This window comes from Erithacus rubecula, assembly GCF_903797595.1.
Source record: "Erithacus rubecula genome assembly, chromosome: 19".
In the NCBI taxonomy this organism is placed as follows: domain Eukaryota; kingdom Metazoa; phylum Chordata; class Aves; order Passeriformes; family Muscicapidae; genus Erithacus; species Erithacus rubecula.
Window position 1 is genome coordinate 10,911,653 of NC_136671.1, and position 18,844 is coordinate 10,930,496.

At 41.3% G+C, this 18,844-nt stretch overlaps 1 protein-coding gene and 1 long non-coding RNA gene across 2 annotated transcripts in view; one reads left to right on the forward strand and one right to left on the reverse strand.

Annotated features, from left to right (window-relative positions):
* IFT81 (intraflagellar transport 81) overlaps positions 1-4,311 on the forward strand; it is a 37,342-nt gene extending 33,031 nt beyond the window's left edge. The window contains exons 17-18 of the mRNA XM_079322122.1: positions 1,988-2,033; positions 2,947-4,311. Coding sequence (XP_079178248.1) covers positions 1,988-2,033; positions 2,947-3,129 — 229 coding nt within the window. The 3' untranslated portion in view covers positions 3,130-4,311. The remainder of the gene's footprint in view (positions 1-1,987; positions 2,034-2,946) is intronic.
* A 437-nt stretch (positions 4,312-4,748) lies between these two features.
* On the reverse strand, positions 4,749-14,448 carry LOC306810065. Its single transcript, XR_013776376.1, has 4 exons — positions 14,313-14,448; positions 7,062-7,255; positions 5,683-5,879; positions 4,749-4,838 (listed from the first exon to the last, which is right to left on the reverse strand). It is a non-coding gene; the product is annotated as an uncharacterized lncRNA (long non-coding RNA).
* Between the last annotated feature and the right edge of the window lie 4,396 nt (positions 14,449-18,844).

Below are 18,844 nucleotides of genomic sequence, written 5' to 3' on the forward strand. Positions count from 1 at the left end.
GATGATGTGAATATTCACCAAGATGAGGCAGCAGGGTCAGACAGTGGGTGTGGGAGCTCAGGTTGGTTCACCCCAACTCAAACACTTGGGAATGGAACATCCAGGATTCACACAGAGCAGCCTCAGAGCCCAGTGCTGGAGTGGAGCACGAGCCCAGCTGTGCAGTCCCAGGTATGGTGAGGGAATGTGAGCAATGTTACTCCTGTGCTGTCCCTGTTTCACTCCTGACTGTGGAAATTATCCTCCCACAGTGACCAGCCACACTCCTGACCTTTCCAAGAGGTCACTGAGCTGTCTCATTTCAGTGAGTTACTGCAAAGCTCAATACAGAGATTTTAGCAAAATATAAAATGAGACTATTACCTTTTTCTCTAGACATCCCTTTAGAACCTGAATGTATTTTTCAGCAGTGCTGGAATGTAAACGGAGTAAAAATGAACCATAAATAGAATTGCACTTTCCTAACAACGTATTGAACAAAAAATGTCTTAATTCAGACCCTCTTTATTGAATATAAACTCTCTGTTCCGTGGAGTCACTTGTTAGGAATGTGAAAAGTTAATTTTCTTTTCTAAAAATAGAAAGTTGTGGGGTTTTAACAAAGTTATTAAGTTACATTCTTTCCAGTCATCATTATAAATAGTAAAGAAAAACTTACTAGGAAAGATATAAAATCTTCTGATGATTACTTTGAAAACTCTGCTTTTTAAAAAAAGGGAGGGTGTTCCAGAGGCCAAATGTGTGAGAACACGTGGTGAGTGCCAGGGCAAAGCAGCAGCTTCAGCCTCATCTCCAGTTGGGTGAGGATTGCTGGGATCAGTGGGACAGCACAGCACCTGGAGCAGCCTCAGCACAGCTCTGATCTGTTCTGGCTGGAATTGTCCAGGAGCAAGAGATCCTAAAGTGATCCAGCTCTGTTCCTGTGGAGGCAGGACCAGCTGGCCCCAGGCCCAAGTGCTCCAGTCAAAGTCCTGGAGTATTTGGGAGAAAGGGAAGGAATAAGGGAACACAGTGCTTTGGGTCCACACAGCTGCTCTCACACTCCAGGAAACCTTCAGGCTCTGGCATTGTGAAGATTGACATTTCTTTCTGGAAATTAGGATTTCTGTACTCAGAGGTCATCTGCCCTGAGCACTTTGGGAAGCTCTTTAAATGAGCTGGGTTATTTAGAATTCCACTAGCTGACTCTCACACTAGAAAAATGTAATAATTACACACAGAATGTAATTGATTTTTTTTTCCTAAGTGACTCAGTGCACAGTATTTTTTCCTACTGTCACATTTTAGAAAAGCTGAAGATAAGTCAGTCCCTGTGCTGTTGTGGTTTGCATATTTTACTGTCAGGGGTTATGTGTCAGCTTTGGGTATGGCAGAGTGATGTGGACCCTGGGTACAGACAGAGGGTGGCCAGCCAGGGCTTTCCATGCTGAGTAGCAGCATTAACACTTCTCAGCCTGCACTTAGGCCCCAAAATTTCTGGGAGAGGAATATACAGCATTGCCACTGGACTTGTCAGGCCTGGGGTGAAATGTAATTCCCCTTCATTCCTGGACTTTCCCACTCATTCCAACACTGCATTCACAGCAATTAAGGGCTGTGGGTCTGTAAATTCTGACACCTGTACAGCTGAGGCTGTGGCTGCCCTGGGGATGTCACCAGGATAAATTAATCACAGAAAGGATCAGGATCTCATCTGCATGGTCTCACTGTTGCCCTCAAGCTGGAAGGAGCAGTGACCTTGCCTGCTTCAAAAATGTAAGAGACTCTAGCCAGTATCACTTTCCCCAGCTGCACAGCTGAGACAAGGAGATCTGATCCTTCATACCAAGGGATGTGATGTCCAATGACAAAAAGGGTTTTTTTGTGTTTTTTCTTCTATCTCATTTATGAACCTCCTAATACTTCCATCATTTTCCATGTTTGCATCATTATTCTGTCCTGTTCCATAGAACTAAATCATGATAAAAGCATTTTATGTTTCCTTCAGAGAACAGTATACAAGAATAATCCTTGAACAAGAAAACCTTGGGAAGGTAAGAATGAAGCTTTTACCTTGTACAGCCATTGTACAGTTCATATTTTAGTGGGGCTTATTCCCAAAAGCTGTGGTCAGTCTTTTATAAAAAGCATTGTACAACCTACAAAGAAAATTCCATCACTGCTAGCATTGGTAATTAATACCCTGGAAAAGGATCCTGCTCCCTCCTCAGGGCTGGATTTCCTGCAGGGAATAGCATGAGCTGCTGTAAGGGATAGGCAAACAGCTCAATGTGGCAGCACATTCCCTGAAAACCATTTGGATAAGACCCTGAAACAGGGGCATAACAAACTGTGCCAGCTCAGATTTTCTGCTGTATATAAAGCAACCTGTTGAAGACAATAAATTCTGAGCCTGTCACCCTTATCACTGCAGCTAAAGGCCAGGGGATCAGCAGCCTCAGACAAAAGCAGTTGTCCAGTTTTAATCTTGTCTGAAGCTCAGATCAGCAGGGACGAGGCTGGGCTTAGCAAGTCACACCAAAGCTTTTATTAATTTCCTTTTCTTAGTCAGTCTGAGTGATTTTTACAGGTCTGGACTGTCTCTGTTAATAATCAGGAGGGGGTTTAATTGTAAAACATTGATTTCATGTTAAGAATATCATGATAGGAATCCATTGCGGGTTGCACCTTGATACTGCAAGAGCTCTGCATGGAAATTATGTCAGATTTTTAGCAGAAGTTCTCAAATAGATAAGACTAATATTTAGACAGTTAAAAACCATGGAAATAGTTGTCAATCCATACAAAGATCTAAGTCCCAGGTGTTAATGCCTTTAGCACTTGCAGGGAGTGAACAAAACAATATTTCCATAGCATATAAAAATCTCTGTCATTCCAAGCAGCTAATGTGAGCAACTTTTGTGGTGGAGCTGTTGCAGAAATCTGATATTTTTGTATTTTTAACAGAAATTACGAGAGAAACAGAAAGTTGTACGGGAAAGTCACGGGCCGAATATGAAGCAAATGAAAATGTGGCAGGACTTTGAGCAATTAATGGAATGTAAGAGAGAATGTTTTCTGAAACAACAAAATCAAGCAACCATTGGTCAGATCATTCAGGAAGGAGGTAAAGATAGGCTTGTGTTATGAATTCTTCCTCCTGATACCCACATGAATTAGGAAGACTCTTGTTAAATACTGTTGCTTTCATCAATTCTCCAATTTTTGTACATGATTTGGTTTTGGTGCATAAACAGAGTGAGCAAAAAACCCCTCTGGAAGCTTTTGCTCCACTGTCTCAGTGACAATGTGCCATGGTTGGAAGCTCTTGGGAGGGCTGCACTGGGGTGAACCTGCTCATAAATCCATGTTTTATGAGGCCAGGAATGGCACCCATCTGTTGGGAGATCAAAGGGAAACAAATCCTTCTGCAGGGTCACAGAAAACTCCCATAATTGCTCTGCCTCTCATTCCCCATCGATAAGGTTACATTTTTGCAAGGCCTGTGAGTTGATACTGTATAATTGTGGCGCTGCTGGCTCGCTGCTGTCACTATTGTCCTTAGGAGCCCGGCCCCAGCACTCCTGCTCATTCTTGCCTTGCATGGTTGAGCTCAGCTGATTGCCTGTAGAAAATCACTTGGATTCTGAGCTGTTTCCATTATCTTTTGCTGTTGTTGTTTTTAACAGCAGTTTTTTCTTGCACATTTACCTCTTTTAATATTTTCTGAGTTGCTGGTGTGAAATGCAGAAGGAGCTCAGCTGAAGCTTTCCCCCGGGAGGAGTTCTGAGCTGTTTTGTCTGCACAGTGCAATTCCAAAGGGATTACACACACAAAGAGGGTCATCCCAGGGCTGGGGGTTATCCCTGGGTGTAGATATGGCCCAGGGGTTCTTGCATCTGGCCTGGAGTGCAGCCCTGAGTGGGAGCAGCTGTCCCTGTCCCCAGAGGTGCCCAGGGCTGAGCCAGGGACACAGGGATGGAGCTGAGGACTCAGAGTGTCCCTCACACGTCACCATTCTGGATGAGCAGCTCCTGGCCCCCATCACACATCAGCAGCACAGAGATAATTCTGTGGGACCAGAACTCCTGCTGCTCTCCTTTGGCTCACTGGATTCCTAGATAGGTTGGTGGGGTTTTTTATAGTTTTTCTTGCCTGAAGTAGAATGTCTTTTTTCAGGATATAAAAAAAGTTATTTTGCTTTGATACCTAACTATGAGATCTTCTGCTGGTTTCTATATCCAGAGAGTATGGTAATTATAGAGTTCCTGCTTTGCCTTTGCATTAAATATATTTGTTAACAGGACTAAAATAAAAGCTGGCAAAACTTCATTTTGACTATATGGTATTCTTCTTTTTCACATTTCTTAGGTGAAAGAATGAAATTGTTGGTGGCTGGGCCACCGGAAAAATTGGCTATTTAATAAAATTTGTTTGAGAATCTCCCAGAGGGCTCACAGTGTGAGGAGCAGGTCTCAGATCCACAGATCCCAGGACATCCTCATGCCAGCCCTCCCACACTGCCAAATAGCTGGAGATAGTTTTCCCCAACAGCTGCACCATGACCCTCCCCAGGGCAGGGAGAAGAGCAGGGTGCCCCTGGCCCAGGGTGGAAGGAAGGCACAGGCACAGGTAGAGCTGTGCCACCACCCCCTGCTCCAGGAACTGATTGCTGCAGGATTTAGTGAGGCAGGGAAAAGCTCCAGGCTGTGTGGGGTGGGCACAGCCAGAGACACCTGGGTGCTTTGTGCCTCCTGCCCTGTGCCATCATTCCCACACAGCACCTGCACAGGGCTGCAGAGCTGGAGAAGCCACAGCAATCCCATTCCTGGACTTCCAACGGAGGCGTTTGCTGAAGGCTTGACAGCAATAGTAAAATAGCACAGACAAGGAGATATGAGACATGCTGAAAACGTGGGATAATCTCCAAAAATGGACATTTAGGTTACTTAGGAATCAGCTTGTGGTTTGGAGTCACTAGACACGGCAGGGAGAAAGGGGATTTCATAGACTTGAAGTTAAAACTTTTAACCAAACCTTAGAAATCCTATTTGACTGGACCATTTACACAAAGATGTATGACAGGGATTAGCCTGCTGCCCAGGATAAAGCAATGCCTTGGAAATTCACAGCAATGATGAGGAGTAAGACTGAGTACAATAATTTTCTGGTTTTCTGTTCAGTTACCCTAAAAATAGTTCATCTTTCTTCCTTATAAAAACAGTTTACTGCTAGTTACTCAAAGATGACGTGATTGTTGTTCTGATCTGATTAGTGCTCTGTCATTTGTGCTGCACCAAGAAAGGGCACACAGATTATACACTGCAGCAGCAGCAAAATGACTTTCTGAGATGAAGCAGAAAATCATAATAACTGTTATCAAAGGAAAATTGGAAAAACTCAAACACTATTTTTAGCTTTTTATACAAGTGGACATTTAATAAATGCAGCTTTAATGGATTCTGTTCCACTGGCTTTTCTACCTAGTTCAGGATTTGATGGGAGCATTCAAAAATCTTGGAATTTCAGAGTTTTAGCTTCCTAACTTGCAACAAAAAGCTAACTTCTCAGTTCTTTACTTTATTGTTAATAGCCTGGCTGCTTAATAAGATTAAACATCCCATATGGCAAAATACTTGCATTTCTCTTGGGAAGATCCAAATAAATAAAAAATTTAGGTAAATTTGGGGCAGCAGCACTTACCAATTTGTCCCAGCTGGAATCTGAGCAGTCCCATGAGCAGCAGCTCACTTTGTTTCCAAAGGTTTCTCCTTATCCCTATCCAGAATTGGATGAGGAGGCATCCCAGCTATAAAACTACTGTAATATTCTGCAGCTTTGCTGGATTTAGTGATGTTGATTTCAGCTGTCCTGGGAGCTACAGCAAGATCCACATGGACCTGAGAGACAAAATAGTTCCAGGCATCAGAAACAGGCATGAGAAAACAGCACATCCACTGTTTTACAGGAGTAGCCATTTACCATCTGGGTATCAGATAATTTCATTTATATTACTTCCATTTGAATTAAAATGGATGTTATAAAACTTCCTTCACTACCCAAATCTAGCATTGCTTATTTTCATCTCTACTCTCATGGAGTGCTGAGGATGTCACATAAGTGCCCACAGTCATGTGTTTAAATATCCAAATTTCCAGAGCTTTCTTGACAAGACTTGCCTACAGTGTGCTGCTGCTCTCAGTTACAGAACATGCTGCAGCAGAGGTGTCCATGGATAATGTACAACCTATGGAAACAATATGGGATCTGGTCTCCAGTGCCTTGCTGGAAGTGCAGGTCAGAATTGTACCTTGGGTCAGTATTTTGGCCCAGTGGCAGCTCAGTGCTCACTCCCTGGTGACTGTCCCCAGAGCCCTTTGGCCTGAATTCAGTGCCTGAATCCCTGCCCTGGCAGTGCTTGGCCAGCCTGGAGCCAGCTCCCACATGAAGGCAGCTGGAGACTGAAGGCACAGGGACTGGAGCAGTCACCTGGCAATGTCCCCTTGGGAGACAGGCTGTGACACAGCAGGGCATGGGACACTTCTCCATCACCCTGACTGGGACAATGTCACCTGGCAATGTCCCCTTGGGAGACAGGCTGTGACACAGCAGGGCGTGGGACACTTCTCCATCACCCTGACTGGGACAAGGGCAGCTCTGGGCTCTCTCTCTGGCCCCGTGTTTGCTCAGAGCTCCTGTAAAAAGCAAATCCCCGTGCCCGGGGTTATCACTCCTGGCAGGAGGTTCCTGCCGAGGGAACGCTGTTAACCCTTCAGCTGCCTCGCTGCAGTGCAGTAGAACAGGACTGACATTCTCATGGCCGTGCCAGCGTTCCAGTAAGGAAACATTACACCAATCAACAACTTTATCACAAGGTCCCACCTGTCTGGCAACACCCAGGTTGGAGTTGTTTTCTAACAATCAGAATCTGACCTATTTGTAGCTCGTTTCAAGAGTTCAGGCTCTCCAAATCCTCAGTGTCTGTCCCTGAGCAGTATTTTTGCAGTGGCAGTCTCCAAACTCCCGAGGCAATCTGTGTTGTTCCAAGGGCACTGGGTGAAAAGGACATTTTTCACACTTGCCTGGCACTGATTTCCCTGATTCCTGTGGTGGTGTCACCCTGGGTGAGCAGCTCTGGAGGCCTGGAGAGGGAGCAAACATGTCCCAAATAATCAGCAGGAACTGGGAGACAAACCTCACTTTCACAAAACCCTCCCTGACTTCAGTGGGAGTTTTGCCAAAACAAGGTCTGCTGGATTTAGCTCCGTTCTTCATCCTGACAGAACGAGCAGGAATTAAAGGGCCCATCATCAGATTTATAGCACACTGAAAATAAAAACAACAGTAATTATCTAAAATAACGACTCTCAGCCAACACAAATCAATGTTCCGTTGGACATGTTCTAATTTATAACAAAAATTAAATGTTTGTGGAAGATTTTCTCAGCACAAGCAATCGAAATAACAAGTCTTGAGGAAAGTGGTTTGATTTTTAGTAGACATTTATGAGAGGTTGTTGCACAAATCCAGTGCTGAATATTTAGAGTGTTTATGATTTGATTAAAACTGTATTCTTTACCTTGTATTTAAAGGCATTATTTCTATTTATTATTAAAAAGTGTATTTTTTTCTTTTTTTTTTTTGCACTCTCTTTCCACATAATAATGAAAACTCAATTTTTGCTAATTAGGATACACACATCCAAGCATTTGTTGAAAGCCAGGAGCTGGATTTCTTTTCCTGCAAATGGATCTACTCAAGCCAATGTCTATTTTCCTGCTTCAGTTCAGTCTCTTCATACACAATTAGATGTCATTTTCAAGCTTCTAAATTTTATTGCAACTGCTCAAGTTCTAAACCCACTCATTTATACAATAAGCACTTAATTAAGTCTACTCTTGAAATAGGATAAAACCAAATCCTGCACTTTTTGCTAATACCAGGAAAAATGCAGTTGACGGGAATATGGGATCTTACCAGCTGTCAAAGATAAATTCCTTTCTCTCTCCCTACTTATTTTTCCTGGAATGGAATAGGAAATATGCTTTGCTCTTTGGGAGCAACAACAACAAAAATATAAAGATTTACATTACATATAAATAATGACCAAGTAAGGGAAATAATGAAGGAGCTAATCTCCCAATTTCTTTAGACATTTTACAAATAGTTCATACTGAAAAAAAAACCTAAAAGCCATTAAGATTTTCTGCAATTAAATTTTGTGGGGGTTAATGTTTGGGTTTTTGAAACTGGATTACTCTTTTTTTAAACAGCAGTTGAAACTCTAAGGTTATAAAAAAATGAATAATTTATCAGTTTACTTGGTTTACACTACCACAGCATTTTCTGGTGAGTAAACCAGGGTTTAAGCATTTCTTTGCAGTTATCATAGAAATTTTGAGCCATTAGTGAAAAATTACCAAGAGCAAAAAGGGATGATTAATTAATTTGGGATTCTAAAAATGGAAACATTTAAAAGTGAAATCATATTAAAATTGTACATCTTACTTATCAACTGCTATTTAAATGATGCAGTGCTCTAAAGCACCTTTCTGTGGACTGCAGCATTTAAACCCTGGAGGTTTTATAAAGTATTTATAAAACACTGTGCCCATCTCCCTGTGCCTGGAGCCTACCGTGTTTTTCTAGTGTGTTAAAAAGCAAACAGAACTATCAGAGCACTGAAAGTCACCCACAGACAACCTGTTACAGGAATATTTCACATTCACTTTACATCTTCTGTCCTAAGGATTCTCTGCTTGGTTTTCCCTTGTGGGCTCAGGGAGCAGCAAGGGAGCCAGTTCATGTTCCAGGCACTGAAACTGGGCAGTGGCAGCACCATCCTGACATTAAATCTCCTTCAGGAAACTTCTCCCACAGCTCCTAACCAGAGCTGGAGTGTGGCTCACTCACAGCAGGCTCTGGCTGTTGTGTTACTGCTCCTTCTGAGGTTTTTACTACAATCCCTTCAGTATTTCTATGGGAAAGGCACCACTGTAAAATCTCATACCATGAAGGTTCTTTTCTGCTTCTTGGTTTAATTGAAGGTTGATCATAAAACACAAAGAGAGGGAAAGAGGGAACTCATACACTGGAAAAAGCACTATAAATATTTTCTTGGGGTCATGAACACAACCTTGTATCACTTCACCCAGTGTTGTGGAAAGTATTAGACAACCCTTTCATGAAATGTCTAAAAGGTGTTTACAACTCAATCTCAAATTAACATGCCTTTTTCTTTAAAGAAAACATCCCATAATTCTGAATTCTTTTATCAAATTTATTTTCAACCTTTGAGGGGATTCACTTGCCAGTGACTTGGCAGTGTCAGACACATGTTTGACTTTTATTCTGACACTTGTTGAAGAATTTGATTGAAACTATATATGTCTAGATAACACCCAACAAAGTGCCCCTCTTGCGTTTGTTTCGAGATATTTTTGGAAACAACAGAGGCGACCTTGGACAGAGCTGCTTTTCCAATTTAGGAATTCATTTGGTGTAAGACAGTAAAATTATACTCTTTAATCCTTTTGTGTGCCCACAAACAAGACAGTTTAATTTTATGCTACTGCAGAATTGTTTTTCTGTACCTCCTTGGCGGTGTTGATCTATTTAGGATAAGAATTAGTTTGGGTAATCAACAGTTACTTTCAAATGTACATATAAATAGTCCCTGATGTATCACATGCTCCTTAAAAATATTGTGTAATCCAGAATCTCAGCAGCCCTTTATGTAACACCTTTGCTCCTCTAGAACCAGTGCCAATAAAAGGCGTTTGCCTTTGTCTGTGCTTAGAAAAATGGGATTTCAAGGCAGAGCTCACAGAGACTTGATGTAAAATCTAAATGGGGAGTGGGAAGGGGCTGGGATGGTGCTGACATCTGTCCCCTCCTGCACAAAGGGTGTTTGTCAGACTCTCAGAAGAAAAACCAAGGTCTGGAGCCAGGTCCTTTCTCCCCACATTGTTCTCTCCTGACTTGGGTTTGCCAGCTGTGCAATCGTCTCTGCAAGGTTTTATTGCATCTAATCACTTAGGATGTGTTAAATAGTTTGCACTTAATTTTCTATACAATCAATATATTTTAATTCATTTCACTCTGCTACAGACCTCCTGCACTCAGGGACAAAATGGGATTAGTTTGTGGCGATGATAATGCAGTTTCACTGCTGGAAATAAAAGGAGAACTGACAGAGTAAATGTTCTTGTCATTTATCCTGTACAAGATTTGCTCCCTTCAATATTGATGTTGTCCAGTGTTACCTAATGATCAAATCCAAGGAATAACATGGAAACTAAATCTACACATGCCAGTGGGATCTATCTGGGATAAGTGGCATATGCTTGGGAGTATATTGTTTATATTAATTTGATCATACTCGGTGTCAATGCTCACTTTTATAGTTCTGTTACACCCTGACTGTGACTGGTGGCTCAAGTTCTAACTCCAGAATATCCAGTTCCCTGATTTTATGGCATTGTCATGCAAAGTATTTGTGGACAGCTTAATAGTACAGACTCTGATCCTGCGAATCCGTGTGACTACATTGGCACATCCACAAATCAGGTTAACATGAACTATGTGGTGCAGCAACTTCCATCATGGAATCTCAAAATAATTGACAAACAACTCCTAGTAAGTTCTGTTGGCCACATAGTCAGATCAACAAGTTGCTGCATTAATGTTATTTTCTGGATGAACAAACCCCACTCTGGCACAGAACAGAAGTCAAAGTAGGAATCCAGTCCTGTCTCTGGACTGTGGTCTCAGGGCATGCCCAAGATTCCCAACCTGATGTCCCTGTGAAACCTCCTGAGTCTGATCCTGAATATTGTTGTTCAAGCCCCCAAGCCCCCATCCCAGGCCAAGGTCTGGATTGTTGGAACACAAAGGAATGACATCTCAAACGTCACAGAATTTCCCAGTGCACGAGTCAGTGTCCTCACTTAGAGTATCCTCAGCTGACCCTGGCACTGCCTGAAAAGCAGCTCAGGAGTGAAATCTCTGAACATTTGAGATGTGAGAATTCACTGAAAAGTGTAAAGGAAAGGTCAGAACAGATACAAATAAACAAATATTATATAGACAGAGATAAAGCCAATTCCTGAAGGAACTTTAAAATCTATTGCAACGAAGAATTTCAAACATTAAAAGCATCACAACTCCTTCATGGGGCTAATAGAGTCAACAAAATGAAATGTGAGATTTTTCTCCTACCCTGAGATTTTTTGGTAATGCCAGAGAGATAAGATCAGGAGAAGCCCTGTGTGCATGTGTGCACACTTCAAGGTTGGATCTCACTTAGAAACCAGAATAGAACCTGGAATTTGTGGGCTTGTTCTTTGTACATTTCAGTTTCTAACAAGTGTCTACTTTGTCCTGTAGCTGAAAAGTTAATTATATAACCTGGCACTGAGATAACTGGGAATTCTATTTTTTCTTAGAGGAAATTAGAGGAAATGAAGCTATTTTTAATATTGTATTATTTGAATATTGTTCAATGTTGTCTTCAAAAATTGTAAAGATGCATGAATGTGAAGGAGCTGCCAGAGAAAAACTGGCTGGCTTGGAGCATGGTAAGAGATGGGAGAGTTTGGGTTTCTGGTTTATTGCCCCAGGCAGCTCTGGACAAAGCTGCTGCTTCTGCTTGTCTGTCTCCTCCTCAGTGTGCTGGAATTGCCTGGATTAGCCCTCAAATAGAAGAGCAGCAGATTTATCACTGAGCTCTAAATCTTGTTTTTACATATGAGAACAACCCTAGGGTAACCTCAGTTAATGAATAACCCAGTCAATGGTGAAAGCTCCTATTTAGTCTGATAAATTTGGCCTTAAGCAAAAACTTTTGTTGATACAAGCATATACCACGGGGGAATAAAAACATTTTCCCCATGAGAAATTCAGTGTCAAGAGAAAAACAGGTAATTAAATATTAATATAATTTCATGAAAAAAAAAAGTCATGTTTAAAAACTTTATAGCACACAACTTTACAATACAAAGTCAAAATTTTCAAGAGAAAATTCAGACTTTTTTGGGGGGAAAATATGAAACCCAGGTTCTTTAGTCAATACAAAAAATTAAAACCAATTCAAAATGCTTGGATGGAGATGTTCTCCTTACAAAATGTACAGCCTGTTACTGAGCAGTTCATTTAGAATCAGATCAGATTTGTCATCACAGGCTCAGCACTGTTTCCACTATTATATCCCATAAGGAGAGACATGAATACTGGAGTTTCATAATAAAGGAAATGTCTTTGATACAGCAGCTGCATCAGAGCCAATTTCACCTGCAAACATCCAGTGCTAATGCAATCTATCTTTGTTTGAAACAGTCCATATGGGTACATCCAGTTTTTATAAAAGGGCATTCAACAAACAGAGAGGTTTGCAATGTTGTGGCTTCCCTGGTGCATAAATATTGAATCTCCAAACACAACATTAGCTAATTAAGTTGGGGGTGATTATTGGCTGGAGGAAAAGAACATATTAAGTGAGCATGGGTTAAGCCTGCCCTCTTACTGCACACACTGTGGTTGCTCCCTGAATGCAAGGAGGATGTGGGTTTCCAGGAGATTAAACCCAGCAATAATTCGCACCTGGAATCTAAAAGGAAACCAAAATAAAACTTGGATGGAGCTTCTTAAATTGCAGGGTGCTGCACAGGGTGTGGAACTTCAGCCAAAGCTTCTTCAAAACAAGAATCCTTCCAGTGGAATGGTAGTGAGGACTCTGCTTTCAGTTGAGGTTTTGCCTTGGCACAGACCCACACATTCCATGGAATAGTCAGGAAAACCCAAGAGAAGAGGTGGGACTGCCCTGCTCTGTGGCACCTCAGTCTAAACCAGCCTGGAATTATGGTAACAATGTTTTTTTCAGTGGTGCTGGCACAACTCTGAGGGACTGCATGGTCAGGCTTATCACAATCTCTCAGTGAAAGATGATTATTAACTCAGTTGTTCAGTTTATGCCACAAAACTGTGAGAGCACAACTGAAGGGGTGGAGAGCTGCAGGTGAGGAGCTGGGAGCAAGGGACATAGAGAAGAAGGAGCTGGAGCTTCTTAAACTACCCTCTCCCTCAAAGAAAACAACTCCTGCAGAGCTGCACCTCTGTCTGCAGTCCCTGTTGTCCTCAATGTGCTTCAGGGACAGTATGAAGACAAATTAGAAAAATAACAACTGTTTTATTAAAAAGCTCCCAAGCCAAGGTGAAATCTTCCCTTCATCAAAACCTGCTCCCCTAATGGATGTTGAATGATCACAAAGTTAAATAGCAGAAAGCTAGACAGAATTTTATCACTTAAGAAATGCCTACCAGGCAATCAGTGCTGGAAGGCAGGAAATTAATTCTCATAACTTCTGGTTACTCTGGCAGCAGGGTCATGCTCCTCTCCTTCGTGTGAGTCTCAGAAAATGAAATACCAAGATGCAGAATGATCACCTGGGCTTTTGATTTTCCAGGGAATGCTTTTCCCTGCACCAACTCATTGTCCTCCCCTCTGAGAATGTATGCATCTGTTAAAGTGGAACATATAGTTCTGGAAATGTGTCGCCTACACGATGGGATAAATCAGACTGAGCCTCTTTCCTGATGTAATGTCTTGGACAGATCCCTCCTGAGTTCCTCCACAGGATTTTGGAACAAACAAAGGGAAATCAGACTGCCCTAATTAGTGCCCATCATTTACACTGACTTCATGACTTTTATTTAATGCCACAATAATTCCCAGACACAATGTACATGTTTTGTATATTGATAGGTAATATGAGGTAAAATACAAGAATGGGGAGATTTTAAAAATGCTTATGCAAGAAACTGTGGAAAACACCAAAATACTGCAATCTAGTTGTGGGTTATTATGTAATTCAAGTAGACAATATTTTTCAGTCTCTTAAGCAATGAAAATTTAAAATATGTATTAAATCCTACATTACCATGTGTCTTGTTTATGGTCAGTTTAAGGATTGCAGAGGATGTGCCAGTCTGATTTAAGCTCTGCCTTCGCAAAATTAAGAGAGAGAAGTTGTAAAGGAAATATTCCTACCAGTATCTTCCTGAGTAAATGCTTTTACCCTGAGCTTTATTAAAAACACACATAACTAATGCAAATGCAATAATAACATACCTGACTGCCAGCAGTTTGTGCAGTATCATTAAGATAAGCATAAAAATGCCATATAAAATCAAGATGTCTGCTTACAGGAATTGTTAGACTCTCCTTAAGATTAATAGGATGACAATTTCTAGGGGAATAATTCACTCCTGCTCTAAGTATAACCCCTGTGCTCTGAATGAACTAACCTCTTTTGAGTCAATCAAGTCACACCTACCTGGGATAAAAGAGTCCGACCCAAATAATCCATAATTAGATCCTCAGCTGCCAACACTATCAATCTCCTGAGGTCTGGGGTGGCCTGAGCTGCCCTTGTTCTCCAGCTGCATTTCAGGGAACAGGATTCATTCTTCAAGGAAAAGAAATTTTTAAGCATGTGGAACACTAAAATAATGTTGTTGGACATTCATTGTCTTGAAGTATCTTAAATTGTTGCCATTAACATATAATCAGGACTCAGATGATGACCTTGCCAAGCAGAACAGCAATTATGTTATTGCTTATGCAATTGGGGGCAGCTTGCTGCCTTTTATTACACCTTGAAGGGAAATTCAGATGCTGTTCAAACAGATTGAAGTTCTTAATATCAGGTTCAATCTGTCAAAATCACTACCCAAAAGTTCAGCTGCACACACCTTGTTCACAAATTCATTTTTAGAAAGCCAAAAACCTGCATCAATACTGAAGTTATAAAATAATTGATTTCCCTATTATTCTCATGTATTGGGTGTTTAATATCTGTTACCTTTCAGGAACATGATATTCTTGGGATAATTCAAATTGATAGTCTCTGTTTCTAGCACTATTTTTTCAATGGTCATTACATAAATGTAGTGATTATGTGTGCCCTTGAAATTTCACAATGACATCACTTAAAACAAGAATAAATATTTCAATTTTAGCAGCTTATGATGTAATTAAATGAAAAATGTTATATGCAAAGATTTAAATTTTATGTAGAATCTCTTATTCAGAGCACAGCTTTTATGACTCAAATCTGCTTGAAAATCTTATTGGTATCAGGTACAAATAAAGGTATCATTCCCTTCCAAAACCATCTAGATTAAATCCTTCCAAGCCCTAACACACAGAGGCACGCAGAATCCTTCCAAAGGATCAGAAGGCCCTCACATAAAACTGGGATTTTTTCCCCCTTTCTATGACATATGTTTTATCAGAAATCACAGTTAAAAGAAATTTTATGCTCAAAATGGAAATCTTTCCTCACATGTAGCTCAGCCAAAAATTCCTGTGATGGTAGAATTAAATTTGGCGTTGTTCTCAAAGCTACAGTATGGAACAATTACCTTTTTTTTTTATTCCTAACTACAAAAATTGTTACTTTCTCTGAACATTTATAATCATCTTGAAGACTCATCAGTAGCTGTCAAAGAAGTCCATTGTCTCTGCCCAGAATTTCTTTTGAATTTTTTAGAGGAATTTGCATATGTGCTGATCTAGAAGAAATAATTAATCCCTTTTTTATGTAAAATGCAATGAGTGCAGCAGATGGGAAGTGATATTCACTTACAAACACATGTAAGCAGCATCTTAACCTCAGCTGAGAATGTTTTTGCCACACCACAGAAAGGTAGACTGCTACCAGGGTCCACAACAAGGACATAAAGTGAATTCCAGACTGGTCAGACTGGAGAGAGAACAATTTTGGTGATTTCAGTATTTATCTTCTTCCAATATTTCTATTTTCTTGCTCTAAAAATACCCCTAGAGGAAAAAATCTCACTGCATGTAACTTCTTTCTGTTGAGTCATTTGGTTTGTTTATGAATCCTATGTAGAGGTGCAGTTTTCCAAAACGCCTCCTGCATGCAGAATAACTCCCCTCTGAACAGACTCTACCTGAGCATCAGGGAAACAAATAAACCTGGAGCTGAGGACATTTCAAGGACAAGGAAAATTACTGTTGAGAGGAGAATTATCTGATTTGGTCCGTGTTTATTTTTACTTATCTCAAGCAATCTGCTCTCCAACAGAAGATGCTTATTTGCAGAGGAGAAAACTGTCTCCTTCTTGGACTGATGCCCAATGGTGCAACGGTGCCACTAAGGACAAGAAGAACACCCTGAGCATGGATTAACTCATGTAACAGTGACCAGTGTTAGAGAAGCAATGGTTTGTGTCATACATGTCAAGGATAAATTCTTCATTTCTTCCCATCACACTTCTTACCCACTAGGCTGAGTCTGACTTCCACCCAGGAGGTGCATATTCCCAAGTAAAATATTCTACATGTGAAATTTTAGAATTAATTTTTCCCAAAGAACTTGTGTAGAGGAGCTCTGGGGTACAGCTCTGTTGATTTATTTTACACATGCTTGCTGCCAAGATAGGTGGTTTTACAATTTCATAAGAAGTCTTCCTTTGAGGAACTGCTTAGAAAAACTTCTTCAATTTTGGTGATGAAGGAACAACTCCAGGTCACCAGCTGAAGCAAACCTGACTGCAGCAGCCTCGTGGGTGCACAGGTTAAGAAGCAGAAGAGACCTGGTAAATTTTTTGCTGCAACTGAATCACTAAGAAAAATGGAAAAGGGAAAAATTAAGGCTCAACCCTTCCATCTGCTTAAGGCTCAACCCTTATTTTTAGTTTATTTTTCATGGAGTGACTTTGTCTTGCAAACTCTTTCATGTGAGGCATTAACTAAGGCTGAGTTACTGGTGTGCCAGTGATGGTATCCAGTAGTTACTGAATATAAACCTGGGTGTTTGTGTGCTCTGAGTCTTTGCCTCAGTAATATCTTTAAATATAATAGTCTCTGCCTGTTGGCTTGTTTTCTCATAGGGAGGGTGACAGAACATTTTGTGTTCTCTTATCTTCAATAGCAATGAAACAGGAGGAGCTCCACAATGCGAAACCAAATCTACTGCTATTAATACAACATCCCAGCCCCAGAGAAGAGATTTGTTTATTTACCAAAGCTAGAGATGCCTCTCTCTGACCTTTCTTGTGCTTGTGTGCTTTAGCTGGGAATAGATTCCTCAGAACTGGGTGCTCTTTTAAAAATATACAGTAAAAAACATACCCACGACACCCCCGAAACAGAGCCCAGGCTGCAGCCCAAACTGCATGAAGTGACACACAGCTCTGGGTAGTCAGAATAAGTCTAACTAGGGCACAGAGCATATTCAGTTTTGATTCCTTGCTAGAGCACAGAGATCAGTCAGCTCTCCAAAGCCCACTCGCCTTCCTCGCTGCCACTCAGCAACACGTTCTGACTATAACCATACATGGGCCCATTTGCTGTCTGAGGCCCAACAGCTCCCTGCAGCCCAAGAAACCTGCCAGGGTGCATCTCCTCCTTCTCTGCATAATTAAAAAGTGCTTCAGAGTGGAAGGTGCTTGGTTTAAAAAAAATAACCCCAAACAAACCAGAGATTATTTTTCTAGAATTCACCCTGCTTTACCTGGGCTTTAAACCCGTGAGAATCATTACATACACAAATCAAACATTTTTTAAATTCTATTTTTCACAGTTGGTTGTGTTTAGTGACTGCCTGTACAACTTAAAATAGTATCTAGAAGAGTTAAGTCATGCATTAGCATTAGGGATTCAACCTGGTTTAACCTCACAGACTCATGATTTTTTTGTTAAGCTGGTGTATCTCTGGTATAGCAAGAGCCCAGAGTTCTCCACAGCCACTTTTTGGTGATCCTTGCTGGACAGCCTTGCACTGTTCCTCAGCTTTTCTCAGCTTTCTGCTCCTCAGGGGCAGCAGCACTGCATCACAGCTGGCAAAAAGGAGTGTGAGTTGGCTCCTCAGCCACCGAGTTCTCCAGCCCACCACACTAATTCACCTTACCCCTGATTTTGGTACCTGCTCCATGACTGATATTTTCATCTAAGCAGACTAATAATGACTTACAGAGGCAGATCTGGGTGTAGGAACAGGAAACAAGTGAAGGAACTGGCCCTACATGTCCTGATTCAAAAGTAATAATCATTAAACAATTTATAGAAGGGAAACAACAGTGATGCCACGTCCTCCTCCAAGAGTTACAACTGAAAGCAGCAGCCAGGCCCGTGGTCTGACAATCTCAATCACCTGTAGAATTAGAAATAAGAGGCAAAAGTCCAAAACATGGACTGTCTTTTCTCTATAACCACTGGGCAAAATTATCTATAAATAAAACCTTCCAATATTCTCAACCATACAGCAGTCTGGAAGGCCAAAAAACTGTCTTTCATTAATCCAGACACTACTTCACACTTCTGAAGGAACTGGTTCAGGAGTGATGCATACCCTCATGCTCTGACCAACTTCACACTTCATTTTTTATCCAAATCTAAGTAACAGGCTCTGGGGACCTTGTCTGTATTGCTTCCTACTCATGTCTGTTCCCATCTGCCTGATCCCCTTGGTGACTTTATAATACTTCTTTTGTGTCACCACAACTCCTGCTGCCTCCCAGTCAAACTTCCCACACCAATCTGCACTCCCTGCTTTTGCACCTTCACTCTGCATCTGCAAGTGCATGAATAAAATCTTGTTTGTGTGCACAAAATTTACTATGACCACTTTCACAATTCGAGTTCAGGCAGAGAGCTCTGTACACTCAGCAAAGCTCTTCTCCATGGAAATTTATCAAAAAGCAGGAATTAGGGGAAAGTTCTGTGAGGAACCTGTGGAAAGGGGTCCCTCACCCTGCCTGATTCACAGCTGGGGTTTCTCCCTGGCAGCTGAGACCGGTGATGTGAGAGGTTAGGCAAGAGGGGGAGCAGATTCCTGTG